General features: G+C 44.5%; 1 protein-coding gene across 1 annotated transcript in view; it reads left to right on the top strand.

Annotated features, from left to right (window-relative positions):
* The first annotated feature begins 2,785 nt into the window (after positions 1 to 2,785).
* The window catches only part of EPDR1 (ependymin related 1), a 50,385-nt gene continuing 34,309 nt past the window's right edge, over positions 2,786 to 18,861 (top strand). Inside the window, exon 1 of the mRNA XM_074986048.1 lies at positions 2,786 to 3,326. Within this exon, the coding sequence (XP_074842149.1) occupies positions 3,064 to 3,326 (263 nt within the window). The 5' untranslated portion in view covers positions 2,786 to 3,063. The remainder of the gene's footprint in view (positions 3,327 to 18,861) is intronic.

The raw sequence follows: 18,861 nt of genomic DNA, 5'->3' as shown, positions 1-18,861 counted from the left end.
AAGGGACGAAGAACAGAAACTTTCCCAACATTTTTTTAACGCTGCTATTAATGCTGTCGCCTGGAGGTGGTTGCGCAGCGGCTGCCGCCCGTGAGACTTTAGAAACCAAAGCCAACGAAAGATACACACTGGTCAACTACTTTTGCTGGACGCCAGCTCAGTGGCTGCATCAGCAGCAGCAGACCCCACCCTGGAGCGAAGCGCAGTACCCAGCTCTAGTTCCACCTAGCGCGCTGCACCTGCTAGGAGAACGCCCCTGAGCTACCCCTTCGCCCGACTAAAATCTCCGCAAAAGAGACCATCAAAGGAGTCGGTGGGAGAGAGATACAGAATCATAGGGCTGGAAGGGACCTCAGGAGGTCATCTAGTCCAGCCCCCTGCTTCAAGCAGGATCAACCCCCACTAAGTCATCCCAGCCAGGACCTTGTCCAGCCAGGACTTAAAAACCTCAAGGGATGGAGAATCCACCACCTCTCTAGGCAACGCATTCCAATGCTTCACCATCCGCCTGGTGAAGTAGCTTTTCCTAATATCTAACCTACCACTTTCCCTCTTCAACTTCTGACCATTACTCCTTGTTCTGCCATCTGACACCACTGAGAACAGTTTCTCACCCTCCTCTTTAGAGCTCCCCTTCAGGAAGTTGAAGCCCGCTATTAAATCACCTCTAAGTCTTCTCTTCTGTAAACTAAACAAGCCCAAATCCCTCAGCCTATCCTCATAGGCCTTGTGCTCCAGCCTCTTAATCATTTTTGTTGCCCTTCGCTGAACCTGCTCCAGCAAATCCACATCCTTTCTATACTGGGGGCGGGGGGGGGGGGGCAAAACTCAACACAATATTCCAGATGTGTTCTCACCAGTGCTGAATAAAGAGGAATAACACACCTCACAGAGCTGGGAGGGACCTCAGGAGGCCATAGAGCCCAGTCCCCTTGGCAGGGCCAAGCAGCATCCTTTTTTTAAGGAAAACTATTGGACCCAGCTCCCTAAATGGCCCCCCTCAAAGATTAAACTCACAACCGTGGGTTTAACAGGTCAATGCGCTAAACCACTGAGCTATTCCTCCTGAAAGCAAATGACTGACCTCAATGATTGGGCTCACAACCCTAAGCTGAGCAAGGCAATGCTCTCAACCACTGAGCTACCCTCCCTCCAGCCGAAAAATAAATGCACCCATCCAGGACTTGAATGTACAACCCTGAGTTCAGCAGGCCAATCCTCAAACCGCTGACCAATACGATACGCTCTTACTTAAAGCGTATGGAAAACGCCATGTTGCCCCAGCGCTTCATGCGTCAGTGCAGCCCCTCTGGTCCCTCCCCTCGCCTGACCTCATCCGACGCGTCCATTCCACTTCGGCGGCCGTACCACGCGGAAGAAATCCCCCAGGAGAATTGCTCCGCGTTTGCACCCGGGACTCGGTCCTTGAGTCATAAGTACCGAACTCTGCCCTTAGGTCAACATGTGCAACCGCACGAAGCATGGCAGCCCGCAGTCACTGACAGGGCGGGGATGGACCGAGGACACGCTGTGACCCTCCTGAAGTAGTGATTGCCTCTTCCCTCTCATTCTTCTGTCGGGTGCATTTAAACTCACAGACCGCCCTGGCTTCTAGTTCCCCGGGTGCGCTCTATAACCTGTACTCTTCAGTCTCTCCCTCTCTTTTCTAGGAAAGTGCTCAGGGAGAGACAGTAAACACAGGTCAAGTGACCTCCAAGGCAAGAATGTGTATGTGTGGGGGAAAAGGGAGTGACCGTGTTACTCCCTGGAGAACAGGTACCAGGCAAAGTGAAAGGTTTTCTTATTAGCAACATGCGAAAGGAGCTTTTCTAAGCACCATTCTGCCCCCCCAGCCCCAAACACACAAACAAGAAACATGGATACGTCAACATAGCAAAATTGCCCTGAAGCTTCCAGTTCTTTGTACAGTTGCTCTTCTTTGAGAAGACTTGAATTTGGGGAGTGAGCACCATCATATGCTTTGAAAAGGGGAGGGGACTAGCGACAAGGAAGTTAGAAGCTCAGTGGTCTGGTGAACCTAGGCTTGTGAGTTCAATCCTTGGGGGCCTTTTTTTAAGCGTCTGGAGTTGCTCAAGTTTTTTTTATTTAAAAAAAAACCCTCAGGGAGGGTGACTGGTCCTGATGTGAGAGTCAGGGACTGGACTTGATGACCTCTGGAGGTTCCTTCCAGCTGTGATGTTGGTATACCATGTTTAAGGTGTGCTTTCACTGCCCTGCAAGAACCCAGGCCACAGAGGAAAAAAACGGATCAGCTCAGCTCACAATCAAATTCCACCTCTTAGGTGCCCGTCTGATCAAAGGCAAACCAAAAATATATGGCCCAAATGGAAAGCAAACAATCCAGTTCCTAGACAAGTAGCCATTTTGCTCCGGTGCTGAAAAGTACCTATTTTGCTGTTCTGACTTATGTATGGAGCACGAGCATGAAGGTATTGTAAAATCTGCATTGCCCTGCTCCTTTTTTTCCTGCTGCATAAGAAATATGTGATCTTTGTATGCAAATGAGCAGCGTCATTAAAATATCTAGTTTGATTCCTTTTCAATTTAAGTCTTCAAGGGCTGGACATCACCCACGAGGCCCGTGCCCTCGATCTCCATAGGCTTACTGCCCACGAAGTAGCACAGGAGGTGCAGAGCTCCCAGCTGTGACATCGCTAAAACATGCTGCCTCCCGCCCCGTGACACTGGCATTGGAGGCCCTTCCCCTCCTCCCGCTACAGAAGCGGGCTCTAGGGTGTGCAATGCCTGCAGCAGGCAGCGTGTAAGGACACAGGGGAGCACTCGTGGGGGTGGGCGGAGGCCCACGTCTCCTTCTGCACCGCGGCGCGCAAGGCAGCGCTGCCCAGCCGGCTGTGGGCGCAAAGCAGGGGAGCGAGATCAAACAGCAGCCGCGCCTCCCTCCCGCCAGCAGAATTAGCCGGGCTCCCCGGGCCCTGGCTCCGCGCCTGCCGCTGCGGCAGTCCCGCCTTTGCCTGCCCCGGGCAGCGGCGCAGTAGCAGCGAGCAGCGGCGGCGGCTCCGGACGCTGACCGAGACCCCGGGGATGGCGCGAGGCGGCAGCGGCGGCCTCGGGCTGTTGCTGCTGGGCGGCCTCCTGTGTCTGGGCTGCCGGGCTCCGCTGCATGCAGCCCCGCAGGGCCGCGGGCAGCCGCCCAGCCCGTGCCAGGCGCCGCTGCAGTGGGAAGGGCGCACGGTGGCGTATGAGCACAGCAGCGGCAGGAACACCCGGGCGGCGGTGTCCTACGACGGGCCCAACCAGCGCCTCCGGCTCCTGGAGGAGAGAAAGGGGCTCATCCCCTGCAAGAAGTAGGTGCCGCCGGGGCGGGTCCGCCCCACCCCGAGGCCTCCAGGAGCTGCCTGGGCCCGGCTCGGCCCGCCCTGAGGGGGAGGGGAGCGCCGCCTCGCTCCTGGGGGAAGGACTTGAGGCGGGAAATCCCCCACCCGGCCCTTCTGGGCAGCGCGGGCGTGACAAGGCGGAGCTCTCTTGCTGGCGCGGGCCTGGGTGTGGTGCAGCGGTCGGATGCACTGGGGGTATTTCCACGGGCCTCAGTGGGCGCTGGAAAAGCCCCGGAGCTACACGTGGAGGGCTCAGTCCCGAAGGCTTTAAATCCACTCCTCCCCCGCCCCCAGGTGCTACGAACCTAGGGCGATCAGCTTCCCCAAAGAGACAGGGGAATGCTCCTAACTACTTGCCTGAGGGGACTCTCCTGCATGCTGAATCACTGCCCTTACAGCCTCCGGTGCGGGGCTGCCATCTCAGTTTGATAGGGTTACCCCGTAAAAAGAGGACACCTGGAGAGGGAGTGTGGATCAGTACCTTCCAACTCAAATGTGTTATAGTATATCTGGTTGGTAAATACTAACACAGATATGATCCCTCTCAGAGGTGTTCTCTTCTTTTGAAATGACAGATATGGTAAACCTGACTTTGCACCCTCTTTTTAAACATTTGCTCTTGCCAACCGATGGAATCGGCAAGAGGCAACAGGACAAAGGCCTTCCTCTGAAGAAGAGGATAGTTGGGACAGGGCTGAAAAAGGACTGTTGCAGCCCAAACAGGGCATATGGTCCTATATAAACACCCAGAGAGAAAGAGAGAGAGGGGTCTCATTTCATCCATATCACCGTCAGCACATTAGTCTCTTTGCAGCCTGGGGATATGTTTTCTTTTCCCTGCTTCTCTTCCCATTTGCTCCAGGGTTTGCATTACAATTTGTTCATCATTCTGCCACTGTATTCTTTTATGCATCCCAGGCTAACATTTTGCATAGTGAGCTTGCTCGAATAATTCCATAAGTAACTAATTGTTTTCAGCCACTGTAAATTGATTTGGAGTTTTTGTAGCTCACTTTAGACCCATTCCCCGGAACTGGACTCCCACAGGTTGGTGGACTCCCAGGATCGGATTCTGCTCTCCTTTACCCCAGTGTAAATCAGATGTAACTTAGTTTAAGACAAAAAAGCAGTAAAGTAGCACTTCAAAGACTAACAAAATAATTTATTAGGTGAGCTTTCATGGGACAGACCCACTTCTTCAGACCATAGCACTTCACTACAGTACAAATCAAGGATGGCTGGAACGGTACCACACTGTACTGGAAACCCACTGATCGCTATACTTACCTACAGCCTTCTAGCTTCCATCCTGCAAACATAACTAGATCCATTATTTACAGTCAAGCCCTTAGGTACAATCACATTTGCCCTGATCCAACTGACAGAGACCGAAAACTACAATATCTCTACCAAATATTCATAAATTTGAATTACCCACCAGGAGAAATAAAAATACAAATCGACAGGGCCAGATGAATACCCAGAGACCACTATGGTCTGAAGAAGTGGGTCTGTCCCATGAAAGCTCACCTAATAAATTATTTTGTCAGTCTTTGAAGTGCTACTTGACTGCTTTTTTTTGATGGTATATAGACTAACACAGCTCCTTCTCTATTAGTGTAAGACAGGTTTCAGAGGGGTAGTGGTGTTAGTGTTTTTCAGCAAAAACAAAAAGGAGTCCAGTGGTATCTTTAAAGATTCACAGGTTTATTATTGCATAAGCCTTCATAAATTGCAATTTACTTCATCCCTTCATAAATCTGATTCAGTGAGTTACTACTCACAAAAGCTTATGCCGTAATAAAATTGTTAATCTTTAAGGTTTCTCAATTTAAGTTAGTGAACTTTCTCTGGCTTTATACTGGCGTAATTGAGAGCAATATTTAGCCTGACGTTTTAATACGGATGTGATCAGTGATGGGTGTATGTAGCATATGGAGATGAGGTAATTTCAGGATAGTGACAGAGGAATTCCTCTTCTTCCATTACATTTTTTTCCCTGAGGAAAAGAAAGGGAGGTGATACAGAAGCTAAAGGCAAAGCCAGAATGAGCACTTGACTGATGTGCACGCTCAATAAATATACTTCACTATATTTACCAGTGGCAGCTTGTGAATCTAACTGGGTGATTTCCCCCATCCCCCAACTAAAAGGCTTTGTTTTGTTATGGAATTTAAACAGATTCTAATAGTAGTAATAATAATAATCATTAATAAAAATATAAGGCTGGTATCTCAGAGGATTTGATATGGTGATTTGTTACTGTTTTACCTATATTTTAGAAGTTCCCTGTCTATGACTGTTTATACAATTAAGCATAAATAATGTACTGTTAGATGCTAGTAATATTATGCACTTACGTGTACATTCTTCTACATTCCATGTACTGCCCTAGTATACAAGGATGTTATTATATTTAAATGAAACAGAATGTATAAGTCAAGCTAGTCACTGCCTCAGTGGCCACAAAACTATCTTAGTTTGTTTAAAAAAATGGAAATGGCTTGTTGGAAGACATTTTCTTTGAATGCCCTTCCATCACAATTATAGGTTTTTCTGGTGCTGGGCACATGATCTGTCCTAGGCTGTAGGTCTGCTGAGGTTTCTATAGTACATGGCTCCCCCACGAGCTGATAACCCAGAGATGTTCCATTGTTTGTGCAGTCCTGTGTCTGAGGCAGTGGAATACCCCCACTTCCATCTATTGACTTTGGACCAACTAACTCTTATTTGGAGGTGGTTTAAACCATTGTCTGTCAACTTTTTGAGTCTACTGTACCCATTTCAGGAGTCTGATTTGTCTTGAGTACCCCTTTTTTCCACTTCACTTACAAACTTCTTACTTACAAAAATCAGACATGAACATGCATGTGTGTCACCACTCATCATAGTGAAAAATTATATACTTTCTTCTTTCTACTGAGTGATTATAAAATACATAGATTGGAATATAAATATGGTATTCAGTTTCACAGTATGGAGCAGTGCAAACAAGTTGTTGTTTTCAGGAGATTTTAGTTTTTACTAACTTTGCTAGTGTTCTTTTACATAGCCTATTTTACAAGAAGGCAAATATCTAGATGAGTTGATGTATCCACTGAAAGACCTCTGAATTACTCCCAGGTTTAAACTTTTCCAGGTTGGCCAATCTTTCTCTCTGCCTTCAGGAAAGTGCTCAGCAACACAGATGTGCATTTTGAAGTCCTCCAAGTATTTCAAGCTGTGTATACTTCTTTTTCTGTCATGTAGCCATTGTTGATTTTTTTAAGTTCTCTTGCAGCTATCAAGCTTTCCCATAATTTCAGGTGTCTCCCTGCTATAGTGTGGCCTGGCAATATAATGCTGTCAGATATCTTCAACCTGTGGTAATAGTTCCATTTTGCTTGTGATCCCTCTTCCAACATCTGGTGGAGCAACTCTGGCAAGCACATAAAGGCTGTTCACATTTGTTGGTTTAGACATCCAGGCCATGGCTACACTACCCGCCACCTTTTGGAATGGGGATGGTAATGAGCCACTTCTGCAGATGCTAATATGCAGTGTCTCATTAGCATAATGGTGGCCTTGCGCATTTCAAAAGTGCCGCTTTCGAAACGCACGTCGCCCGCCTTTCAAAACCCCCCTCAATTTTGAAAGCCCCTTCTTCCCAAAACCAACTGGGAAGAAGGGGCTTTCAAAATCAGGGGGGTCCTTTCAAAAAGCCCCTATCTACACAGGCAGCTTGTGTTTCGAAAGCGGCACTTTCTAAATGTGCATGTCAACCATTATGTTAATGAGGTGTTGCATTAACATAATCAATATTCATTGCAACACCTCATTAACATCTGCCGAAGTGGCTCATTACCATGCCCCTTCTGAAAGGTGAGCGTTAGTATAGCCATGGCCCCAGTGATTTAGTACCAGATGTCATTCAGCACAGGGTGCACTTATTTGCATGACCCAATCTTTCCTGCAATGGATATGTAGATTTACTTGTCAAACAGCAAAGTGCAAGTGCTCTGGCTCTACATATTGTTGGGTTAGTTCTCCATTTTGGATTTGGAAGCTTCCTGAGTATGTTGTTCCGGTTGCTAACCTTTTTTCATGTGTTCTCCAGGTATGCCTTGTAGGAGAGAGTATAGTTAAGCATAACTCCATGGTGGACAGGATTACAGCAATAAACACATTCTACCTCACTTCTGTTGGCGTTGAGTTGTCTACAGGCCTCATGATTCTGATGATGGAAGAGACTCACTAGCATTTTGGCTGGGTAGATACACAGTTGAGTCTTATACTGAGAGCACAGACAGTGCTGATGTTAATTTTGTTTCTTTCTGGGCAGCGGCTTAGGCAGTGACACAGGTCACTGGCAGAGAATAAATTCATGTGCAAAAATGGATTAGCTGATTATTTATGGAGATGTTAAAGTAGGCTCTCAAACAAGAGAGTACCTTCTCTTGTGGTAGACTGTTTATTCTGTTTCCATCACTGCCTCTGATTGCCTTGGAGTTCAATATACGATCTCTGTTAGAGAACCAATGTTCTTATCAGTTATAGGAGAAGGTGTTTTTTTCATCATGTATGTTTTAGTAAAGAACCATTTAGTGATTCACTGTGTCTTATGAAGCTGATAGGTCAACAAACATGGTGCCTCCTACCATACCATTTTCAAAAGCATCATCAGTATATTGGGAGATGTTCAGTGCTTGACTGGTGTATAACTTACCTGGATGTTTTTCAATGAGTGGCCATAGGCCTCTCATTAATTCCCAATTTGCCAAACTCAGACTCAGGAAGCCCTCTAAGGAAAATTGATTCCTGAAGGCTACGTCTACACTAGCCAAAAACTTCGAAATGGCCATGTAAATGGCCATTTTGAAGTTTACTAATGAAGCGCTGAAATACATATTCAGCGCCTCATTAGCATGCGGATGGCCACGGCACTTCGAAATTGATGCGGCTCGCCGCCGCGCGGCTCATCCAGATGGGTCTCCTTTTCGAAAGGACCCCGCCTACTTTGAAGTCTCCTTATTCCTATGAGCAGATGGGAATAAGGGGACTTTGATGTAGGCGGGGTCCTTTCGAAAAGGAGCCCCGTCTGGATGAGCCATGCAGTGGCGAGCCGCGTCAATTTCGAAGTGCCGTGGCCGCCCACATGTTAATGAGGTGCTGAATGTGTATTTCAGCACTTTATTAGTAAACTTCGAAATGGCTATTTGCATGGCCATTTTGAAATTTTTGGCCAGTGTAGACACGGCCGAAGTGAGATACCAACGGAGAATGCTTTGTCATTGGTCCTGAAGGACAGAATTCTAGGTATTGAAAATAACAGTTTTACTCACTGCATTGAGACATGTCAGGATATATGAAGGCACCAAATTAGTTCATTCTCTGGGTTTTTCCGATTGGTATTTGATTCTATTATTTTTGATTTGCACTGTGGTCATGCCTGGATTGTACTAGGTGTTGTCCACACAGAAAGGAAGATGATGTCTTTGCTCCCAAAGAACTTAAAATGTACTCTTCCAGACTGAGTGTAGTGAGGTGTCAAATTTTGGGAATGAAGAGAGAGGGTTCTTTATTGCCCCTTGTGACAGGGCAGACTTGCTCCCATTACTTTCTAGCCCTCAAATGGACAGGAGAACTTCTGGAAAACATCTCATGCAATTTATCAAAAATGCTGTGATCCACCACCTTTATAGGTGATGCAGCTGCCTACCAACCGACACTGTGCCGTGGAGTCCTCAGCTCCTGATACAAGGAGGTGAGAGTTCATTTATGGCTCTGATGCTACAAGGCACCCTCTTTCTCCCTTCCACTCGCTCTTACTCTCCCTTCACATTTCCTTCCTGTCCTTTTTGTACCTTCTGGCCTAATGAATTAATTAACCTTTTATCTCTGCTCAGTCCATTCTGATCTCCCAGTTGGACACTGTTCCCATAGCCAGGTGTGATCTGGAGCAATTAAGTGGAGTTGCGGTGATCAGCGGCCAGATAACCAGCTGGCTTTTTGGTGGTCACAAGTGGGAGCTCATCCAGTGATCAGAGTGCTGGATTAGCTTTTGTTGCCCAGCACTCCATCCCTGCCTTCTCTAATCATCTGATATTATTTTTCTTTTCCTGTTGTGTTCCTCACTTACTACAGATACCACCTGGGGGGGTCTCTCTTGGACCATAGGCTGATCATCTAGGTCATCTTTGTAGGGCTACTCACAGGGCAGCAGTTTTGATCACCATGTGCGTCCTTGTCTTAACACTTGCCACTAGGATCAGCCAGTGGGGTTCCACCAGTTCCCACCAGATCTGGGAGCAAATGGAGGCCATATCTACCAGGCTGCTTCTTTGTTTCCTCACCATTACTAGAATGGTGGACAATGTTTTTCCTTCATCTTCCCTTCCAGTCTCCACCCAGCAGCAAAACTCAGCAAAGCCGCGTCCCGTGTGGGGTGGGTGCTACAATCTTTTATCAGGCAATATTTTACTATGTATCCCTGCTGCTTGAACTACAAACATGTCATGGTCAACCCCCAGCCAAAGCTTTTAGTTTTGGGTCCTTCTGTCTTCATCTCCACCTAATTGGTAGCTGTGGGTTCACTGAATTTCCTTCCTAGTTCCAGTCCTCTATAGGGTTGACCCTCTTTTCTTGGTACAGCTACCTCCTCAGACTCTCAAATCCTCCATGAATTTTACATCTTCATCAAAAGAGATTAGTTGCAGTGTAAACTTCTAGTCTGTTTCTGGGGAGCCTTGAATGAATTATGTCCACACCATAGCATCCATTATCTCTGTCATCCTTTGAGTGTCTGGTCTCGGCCAATGGGTGTCCAAGTCCATCCATTCCTCCTCCTCCCCCGACTTCCATTCTACCTCTTGGCTTTGAATTTTTGGCAGTACTTCTCAGTGGAGAAGCTGACTTAATCTTGGATTGCTGCCTTGACATCTCCCCCACCACATAAGCCTTGGCTTCTCATCATTCACAGCCATAGAGGCCATATGAATTTACCAGTCAAATAGGGCATGGAAGAGCAGACTTTTTACACTGGCTCCCACTTTTCATCCCTGCACTTAGCAGGGCCCCACAACCTGTCTAATGTAATCCAAACCAACAGAAATTTCTGTGTTCTTATGGGAAAAAACCCTTTTGGCACATGTAAGACAATAAGTCTGTAGAATGTAAAAACTTCGTTAGTCAGTATATAAATGTGAATGCAGAGACATAAAAAGAATAACATATTTCAGCATTTTAATGAGATGGATGAGCCTGAGACCCAGCAGCTGATTCTGCTGCACCCCCCTTACAAAATTTCATGCCACCCCAAGGGGGCCTGTCCCCCACTTTGTGCTCCCCTGAAATAGGGGACGAGCCACAGGGCCCATGTTTCCCTATCTGTGCACACGTGACCACTTTTGAATTCTCATTGCACCTCATTTTAGAGATGGGTAAGATGAATCACAGAGGTTAAGTCCCTTGCTTCAGTCGCACAGAAAAAACAACAAGTCCTGTGGCACCTTATAGACTAACAGATATTTTGGAGCATAAGCTTTTGTGGGCAAAGACCTGCTTCATCAGCTAGAGTGGCAGAGCTGAAATATGGGTGAAATCCTGCCTCCATTGAAGGCAGTAGCAAAATTCCCATTGACTTCTTTGGGGTCAGGAGTTTTTATCAGGAGACCTGATCCCCATCCTGTGTTCATGCAGACTTTAGCTCAGTCAGTTCAAAACTTTGACATTTACAGGTTATACTACTTGCATACAATGACATATTCTTTAATTGTTATCGCAGTCCTTTGTGCACTAAAATGAAATATATTTTTTGTTTTCTTGTCAATAAGTTCCATTCTTTTCAATATCATATAACCATTTAAAAAAGCATTCTAAACTGCGCTCTCTTGATTATTTTTCATATGTATGTCAGAATGGGTGCCAGGAAATTCTTGTTTGCTGCTTTTAATCTATTTTCCTCCTTCCAATTTGGAGTTTTTCTTTTAGTGAAATTTTGAAAAGGAACAGTTAAATAATGTTAATGCAGGAGAAGTGACATGAAAGGTGGTAATTCATTCCTGGGTTCTACTGCTGCTCATGTGTTTTAAAATGAGGTACAAGTGTCTTTATCCATTCTAGGTTGATTTTTCAAAATAGAAACAAGTGTAGAACTATACTAAAATATCTTGGTATTGTGTTCTGATTGTGCTGTATAGTTTGCACTTTCTCATGAAGGTTTGGATTTTGGCTTTTGGAAGAATGCAGAAGTGTTTTACAGAATCTCCCTGGGTCCCTTTCTCTTTGTGTCAAGATCAGCTGTTTCTACACTGTGACAAATATTTGGACTGGACCCAACTACATATAGGCTGATAAAACTAGGCACAGGACAGACAGGAACAGTCAAAGCCTCTCTTCGTTAGTGCTGCTCATTCATTTATTGCACACAATCCTCTGACCTTTAGTATTGCCAGTGGGCAGATTGCTTGCCACGTAAAATTGTAGGGAGGCTTTATTATATGTGCAGCTGTTGCCCACAAAGGGCCTGATTCAAGTTCCAATGAAATCAATGGAAGGACTTCTATAGATTTCAATAGTCGTTGGATCAGGCCTCAAGTTGTGATCACAGCTTCATTTTACTTTGGACATAGTGAGTCATGTCCCAAAAGCATCAGAAGTTAAATTCAAAAGAAATTGTCCAGACTTTTGGAAAAAAAAATTTGTCTCCCAAGCTCTGCTTTGTTATTGGCAAGAGAAAGATAACTAGTCCAAGGCAGCGATTACAGAAACAAAACAAAAATGCTATGTAACTCTCTAGAGAAGTTTTACAAACCCTTCCCATGATCAGCGATATGCAAACTTTGCTCACATCAGATGTATCTGAGAGGCAGTAATCAGTGCTGGCCAAATATAGAATTAAAATGTAAATAACAGAATGTTTTCTAAATCTTATAAATATGGGCTGTAATCCTGAAAACTGTTCCATGCTCTGGGAGTCATATGTCAATTCCCAGACCCACTGAAGTTGGGTGATTTCAATGGGATGCAAAGCTGCAAAGGCCTGCCTGCTTGCAGGATGGTAGCCATAGTTTTTGGGGCTTTGCATGTAGGTAGATGTTTAAAAATGAAACAAACAAATCACATGGTATTTTAATACCTACTTCAGCTACAGTGCCCTCAATAAATTGCTTAAAATAATAGGTAGTTTGGATCTTAGTTGTATGTCTAAACTGCAGTTAAAAACTCACAGCTGGCTTGGGTCAATGTAACCCACACAGCTCCAGGGTGTGGAGCTCTGTCCTTTGTAGTGGCGCTGTGGCCACTTAGGGAGAGATTAATAAGTCTGTCCTTTAACCTTAGAGCCTAAAGGCCATGTGGTTTGTAGCTCATACAGTAGAAGATATGTGTATGCAAATTGTGGTCCCAGGGCTGCATCTGGCTTGTCAGACTTTTTAATCTGGCCCTCAAGCTTTTGCAGGGATCAGAGTCAGGAGCTTGCCCACTCCAGTGCTCTAGCTAGGGTTTGCCTTCCTTGGTCTGTGCATACAGCGATGCCTCCACACAGCTTCCCAAAGCAGGAGCAGTCAGGGGGCTCCACATGCTGCCCGAGTCCCAAGCACCAACTCTGCAGCTCTCATTCCCCGGAAACTGCAGCCAGTGGGAGCTGTGGGGGCAGTGCCTACGGATGGAACAGTGCACAGAGCTGTTGCTTCCAGGAGCCATGTTGGGTAAGTAACACCTGGATTCTGCACCCTTCCTGCCTTAAAATCCTTGATCCCAGTCCAGCTTGCCTCCTGGCTGACACCAGGCATAAGCACACTAAGTAAGTGCTTGGTGACCCGAGCAGCTCAAGGAGACCCCCTGTGAATTATTAGTGTGTGTTGTGGGGAGCAAAAATACTCCTGTGCAGCACTACCTCTTGTCCTAGATCCCAGGCTCCAGCTTGAGCCTGCAATGGTAATGGTTAAACAGCACTGCATTCTGTTCTCTGTCCCCTTCTCCCCACCCCGCCCCATGAGCCTGAATCAGCTGGTACAGGCAGCCATGCATACTGTTTAGTGTTTCATTAATCTGCCCCCTTTGCTTACCTTATTTAAGAACAAGCTAACATTGAAGTCATCAAATTGTTCACTTGGTCTGAGATTTACAAAGGAGGTTGAATTTAAATGGGAGTTTGGTGCCTAACTCCTTTGAAAATCCCAGTGTTAGCTAATAGATGAAACCGTATATCCCTATTTTGCTCACCCTTGTCTTCTGCCTTTCTTCACTGCATTTGGTTCTTCAGATTATTGTAGATTATAAAGTTCTTTTGTCAGGAACTATTTTATTTTACATTTGTGCATCACCCAACACAATGGAGCCCCAGTTCCATGTGGAATTTCTAGGTATTACCATTACACAAATAATATAACAGTTTTCATCCACTAGATTGTGCCATCTCAAATTGCATTACATTATTTCACAATACTCTCCAGTAATGCTGTCATAGCATGCTAAATGAGCATGTTTAAAAAGTGATCCTGTCTCCAGAATTATTACCAGTTATTGTAGAATTTCCCTTTTTAAAATAGAGAGTATTCCTTCAGCCTTTACTATGTAATGCTGGGAGGAATTTGTGTGCCCTCTATATAGAAACAGTAATGCCTAGTTCTTTTAAAGTGCTTTGAGATCCCTGGATGAAAAGCTCTGTATAAAGGAAGTATGTATTCTTATCCCTGTGTTACAGAGTGGGATCTGACACATTTGTTTCATTTGTATGTGATCTCTTTCAGTGAAATGAATTCAAATTTAAAGACCACATTATTGCAGGCCAGAGGAAGTCATTGTAGTCAATACCGAAAGTTAATATTTCATCGTGACCACGACTTCAACCCAGAACTTCTTGATTGTCTTGTGTTGTTTTTTGTTGTTCTGAAAAATACATTGCAAAATGGAGTTTGTAGGGTATTTTATAGGGTGTCTGAGGCAGTAACATAGGAGCAATATAGCTCAGTTTTGATAAAGAAAAGTATGAGGGCCAGAATAGCTAATCGGAACAAAGGTAAGAGGGTGAGCCAGTGAGACATAGAAGAAGCAGGTCAGGTGTTACTTTACTTTCTTGCTGTACCTTGCAAGCTTCAACTTAGTATGAATGTGCAAATCTTTTTTTTGTTTGTTTGTTTAAATACCTTTTGGATTCAGTTGAAAGGAGAACCAAAGGTGCAGGACTCATAATTGCACTCCAGTTGTTTACAGCTTTTACACTACATACAGATATTTTGACATGAAGGAATCCACATTTGGTCTTAGCATCTACTCCATAAGAAATACAAGAAAAATATTAAACTTACTGAATGGTCAACACAGTCAAGAGAGGAAGAAATTTCATTTTCAACCTTCTATAAGTGTATTTTGAACAATAAACATTTTGGGACAGGCACGTCAGTTTTCGGTTTGCTTGTATCATGCCTAGCATATAAGGACCCCAATATGGTCAATGCCATTTTGGAACCTACTGTAATGGCAATAATAATGGAGAGTAAAAAACTGAACGATTATAATGACAAACTTGATTATTAATCATTTCTCTAGTCTCAGTGGTATTCGCAAGGGACAGTCACAAATTATGCGCAAATTGTTCTCTTTGACTTGAGAACAAAAGCTGCTGCTGCTGCTGCTGTAGTGGAGGCACAAGGCTATGATTAGGTAAGTGCCCTGTGCACTCCTGTGGCCTGTCCGCATACATGTGTCAGTCTTTCTCCCAGATTGATGAGAAGAACCATATGGTTAGGTGCAAATATAACAGCATTTGTTCAGAGAAAAGAAGATCACTTTTCAAAATAAACAGAGTGTGGGCAGGTGTCTCTGAATTATCCTGAGCCAATTCTAAATTGTATAAGGATGTGCAGTTTTGTAAAGAAGGACAGTGGTATCTGACCTATTAAATAACATTAATTGTTTTTGTTTCTGAGGCCCTTATGATATCTAAAGAGGCTAAATCTTTGAGCTCATAATACTGAGTGACTGGAAGCTTATTTCTCAGACTTGGTTTTGAGAGTGGTTTCTGCTACTCAACATTCAGGAAAATATAATGTGAATATGGATAAACTTTTCAAAATTGCCTCAATGACTCAGGAGCCTAAGTCGCATTTTCAAAGCTAACAGGAATTTAGGTAATTATTAGGCTTTTAAGTTTTTCAAAGTCATTTAGGCACTTTGATAATTTTATCCATAGTTCATCTGTCATTCCTAACTTGTTTCTAACAGTGAGGTTCTCAGGGATCCTTCGATACATGGATGTGGACAAATTGGAAAAAGTCCAGCAAAGAGCAACAGAAATGATTAAAGGTCTAGAATAGGGGTTTTCCACCATTTTTCTTTCTGAGGCCAGTCTTGATGTGTTTATATAAACTCCATGGCCCCCGGTGCCACCACAATGGTTTTTATGTGTATAAAAGCTGGGGGCGGAGTTAAGGGGTAGCAAGCAGGGCAATTGCCTGAGACCCTAAGCCACAGATGCCAGAGGGGGAACAAAGCTAAGTTGCAAAGGCTTCAGCTTCAGCCCTGGACTGCAGACTCAGGGGTGCAGTCTTGCCAGCTTCAGCCCCAGGTGGTGGGGCTTTGTCTTTCTGCCCTGGGTTCTACTACTACTATTTAACCCTTGTACTCCGCATGGAGCATAGGTCATCAACAGGTCTCCTCCTCTTCACTATATCTTGGGACAAAACTTCTAGCTGGCTCCAGGAGTACCCCAGTTGTTGTCCTTCAGTCTGAGTAGACCTTCTTCATGTTCTCCAAGGTCTTCCTCTTTTATGTTTTCCTTGTGGGTTCTATGTGAGAGCTTGACGGACTATGCTGAATGATGGTTTTCCAAGAGTGTGTCCTAGCATCCCCACTTTCTTCTCTTGATTTCAGTGTCAATTGGTTCTTGTCCTGTTGTGTTCCAAAGCTCCTCATTTGTGACCAGGTCTTGCCATTTGATGTGAAGGATGTACCTCAGGAATTTGTTTATGAATGTCTGTAGCTTGTGATTTGGAGACTTTTTAGTATGTGAGGTCTTGCATCCATACAAGAGCACAGTCTTTACATTTGTGTTGAAGATCCGCAGTTTCGTCTTCACAGATATTATTTGTGAACTTCATATGGGACAGAGAGTCTTGAATGCAGCTGTTGCTTTCCCTCTCCTGGCATTGATGTCCTTATCTGTTCCTCCATGTGTGCCTATAATACCCCTCAAGTAGCTATACTGCTCCACGTCTTCCAGGTCATCCCCTCCCAGTGTGATGGTGGTGGTGTTGGACTGGTTGATCCTCATTGTCCTGTTCTTTCCCTTGTTAATGCTCAGTCCAGTCATTGAGGCAGTTTTGTCTAGTGTTGTGACCTTTCTTTCATGCTTTCATTCCCAGGGCTCTAGCAGGTGTCTAATGCTTGCCCCACTTGGCACATCCCCTGAAACCTGCTTGTGGTTCACCAAGCAGCTCTGGAGCACTACTTGAGAATTACTGGTCCAGAAAACATGACGTGAGAGAAGACTGAAAAATTGGGTAGTTCAGCATGATTTCATTTGGTTGGATGACCACTTATCATGGGTGCTGCCAAGTTTCACACATGGTCCCGTAAAGTTTGTTTCCAGCTACCAGTCGTGGTTCTCTGTGTTCTGTGCCATTATTTAGTTGTAATTTGCCCCAAATGTCTTCTAAGAGCCCAGTAAGTAGTGGAAGTGTTGCTAATGCTGCTAGACAGTATTGACCTCCTGTGACCTGGCAAATTCTCTCGTTCAGCAGCAATCAGGTGCTGGACTAGAGAGGTTCATGTTAGGATGATTAAGAAGTGTGGGAAAGAAGATGTGTGCCAAGCAGCCCAAATAGAAGAAAAGAGAAGAAACATGGGGATACTGTGCAAATAAATATATTAAATGAGATTAGTTTTCGATTGTATAGAAAGAAGGGTGAACAAGCTAATACAGAGAGAAATGCAGCAGAAAATAAGAAACACTGAGGTAGAAGCCCCTAATACTTACGGGTCCAATAGATAAAAGTTCTCTCCCTTATTCGAAGTCAGTGTTTTGTGCAGTTGTGTGTGTTGGGAACTGAAAGGAACCTCCCCAGTCTGACTGTTCTAGTGCTAATTCTGGAGCAGCTGGGCTGCAACAGCCTCTGTGGCCACTAAGCCTCTCTATGCCTATGTTATGTCTACACGCTTCTGTAAGCTCAAAATAAGTTATGCAATTTGCACTATGTAATTTGTCAAGTATCAGAGGGGTAGCCGTGTTAGTCTGGATCTGTAGAGCAACGAAGGGTCCTGTGGCACCTTATAGACTAACAGAAAAGTTTAGAGCATGAGCTTTCGTGAGTTAACTCACCAGCATCTGAAGAAGTGAGTTAACTCACGAAAGCTCATGCTCTAAACTTTTCTGTTAGTCTATAAGGTGCCACAGGACCCTTCGTTGCTCTATGTAATTTGTGTAGTTTATTTCAAGTAGATTTCAAAATAGGCTATTTCGGCATGTGACACTGTCTAAATGGCACCACGTGCCGAAATAAAGCCCTATTTCAGGGTATTGTACTCATATGGTGAGGTGTACAGGGATGCTGGACTAGCACACCCATTATCTCAAAAACTGTTTTGGGACAATGGGCGCATTGCATAGATGCAGGCAGCTATTTTGGGATACCTCAGTATCCCTCAATAGCACCCGCTGTCTAGGTGCAGCTTATGTGTAGAACTTCGGCTGATGCATCTGTGAAGATGCAGCTACACTGATCATGATCTCAGCCTTTTGCTTACCTGTCCCATCCACCTCCCTATCCCTAATTCCGTCCCATCCCCCATTTATAAGACTGCTGTGGAAGCTGCTATGGAAGTGTGCTCTGCAGCTGGGCTGGTATATGGAGGGCCTGTTAGGAACTTTGCTTGCAGCTCCCCTTCCCACAGCACTGATTCTACTGTAACCCATCAGAACCCCATATCCAGCCTGTAGGATTTCCTCCTTTAACACATACACATTCAATGATTTTACATTTTTATCATAATTTATACCTTGCTAAAAGCAGCATTGGGGAATGTACCATTCATCATATATATGTATGATGTTCAATTAACCTAAGTATCACAGCTGTTTACCTGTACAAAGGCACAGTGGTGATGAGGAGGGAAGAAAGTGTATGTATAATATTTATTAAAACTTAGATCCTGTAGGAAATTTTTTGGTACTGCCGTCTGAAAACTGCTTTAAACTCATCTAGTGTCTAAGATCCCAAACATGAGAGCCACAGATCCAGAAAAATCTTTTTATTCAGTTAAGGCTTATTTCCATGCATTAAAATCCCATAGTAGCAGTAACATTAAATAATTGTGACCAGTGTTCTATTGATTTCTTAATTTGACATGCTCTACAATAAAATCCTTTAATTGTGATTACTGCTGAGGGAATTTCTATATCAGCACAGCTGTCCTTGTCCAGGGAAACTAATTTCTGACAGCTGGCAAATAAAGTAAGTTTATTGTTTCAAACACCCAAACTTCTTTTTTTCAAGATGTAATTCCTATATTTAAATTCCAAGCATAA

The sequence above is a fragment of the Carettochelys insculpta genome, chromosome 2 (assembly GCF_033958435.1).
Source record: "Carettochelys insculpta isolate YL-2023 chromosome 2, ASM3395843v1, whole genome shotgun sequence".
Lineage (NCBI taxonomy): Eukaryota > Metazoa > Chordata > Testudines > Carettochelyidae > Carettochelys > Carettochelys insculpta.
Note: the sequence above shows the minus strand (reverse complement) of the source record. Positions and strands in the feature narration are given on the sequence as shown.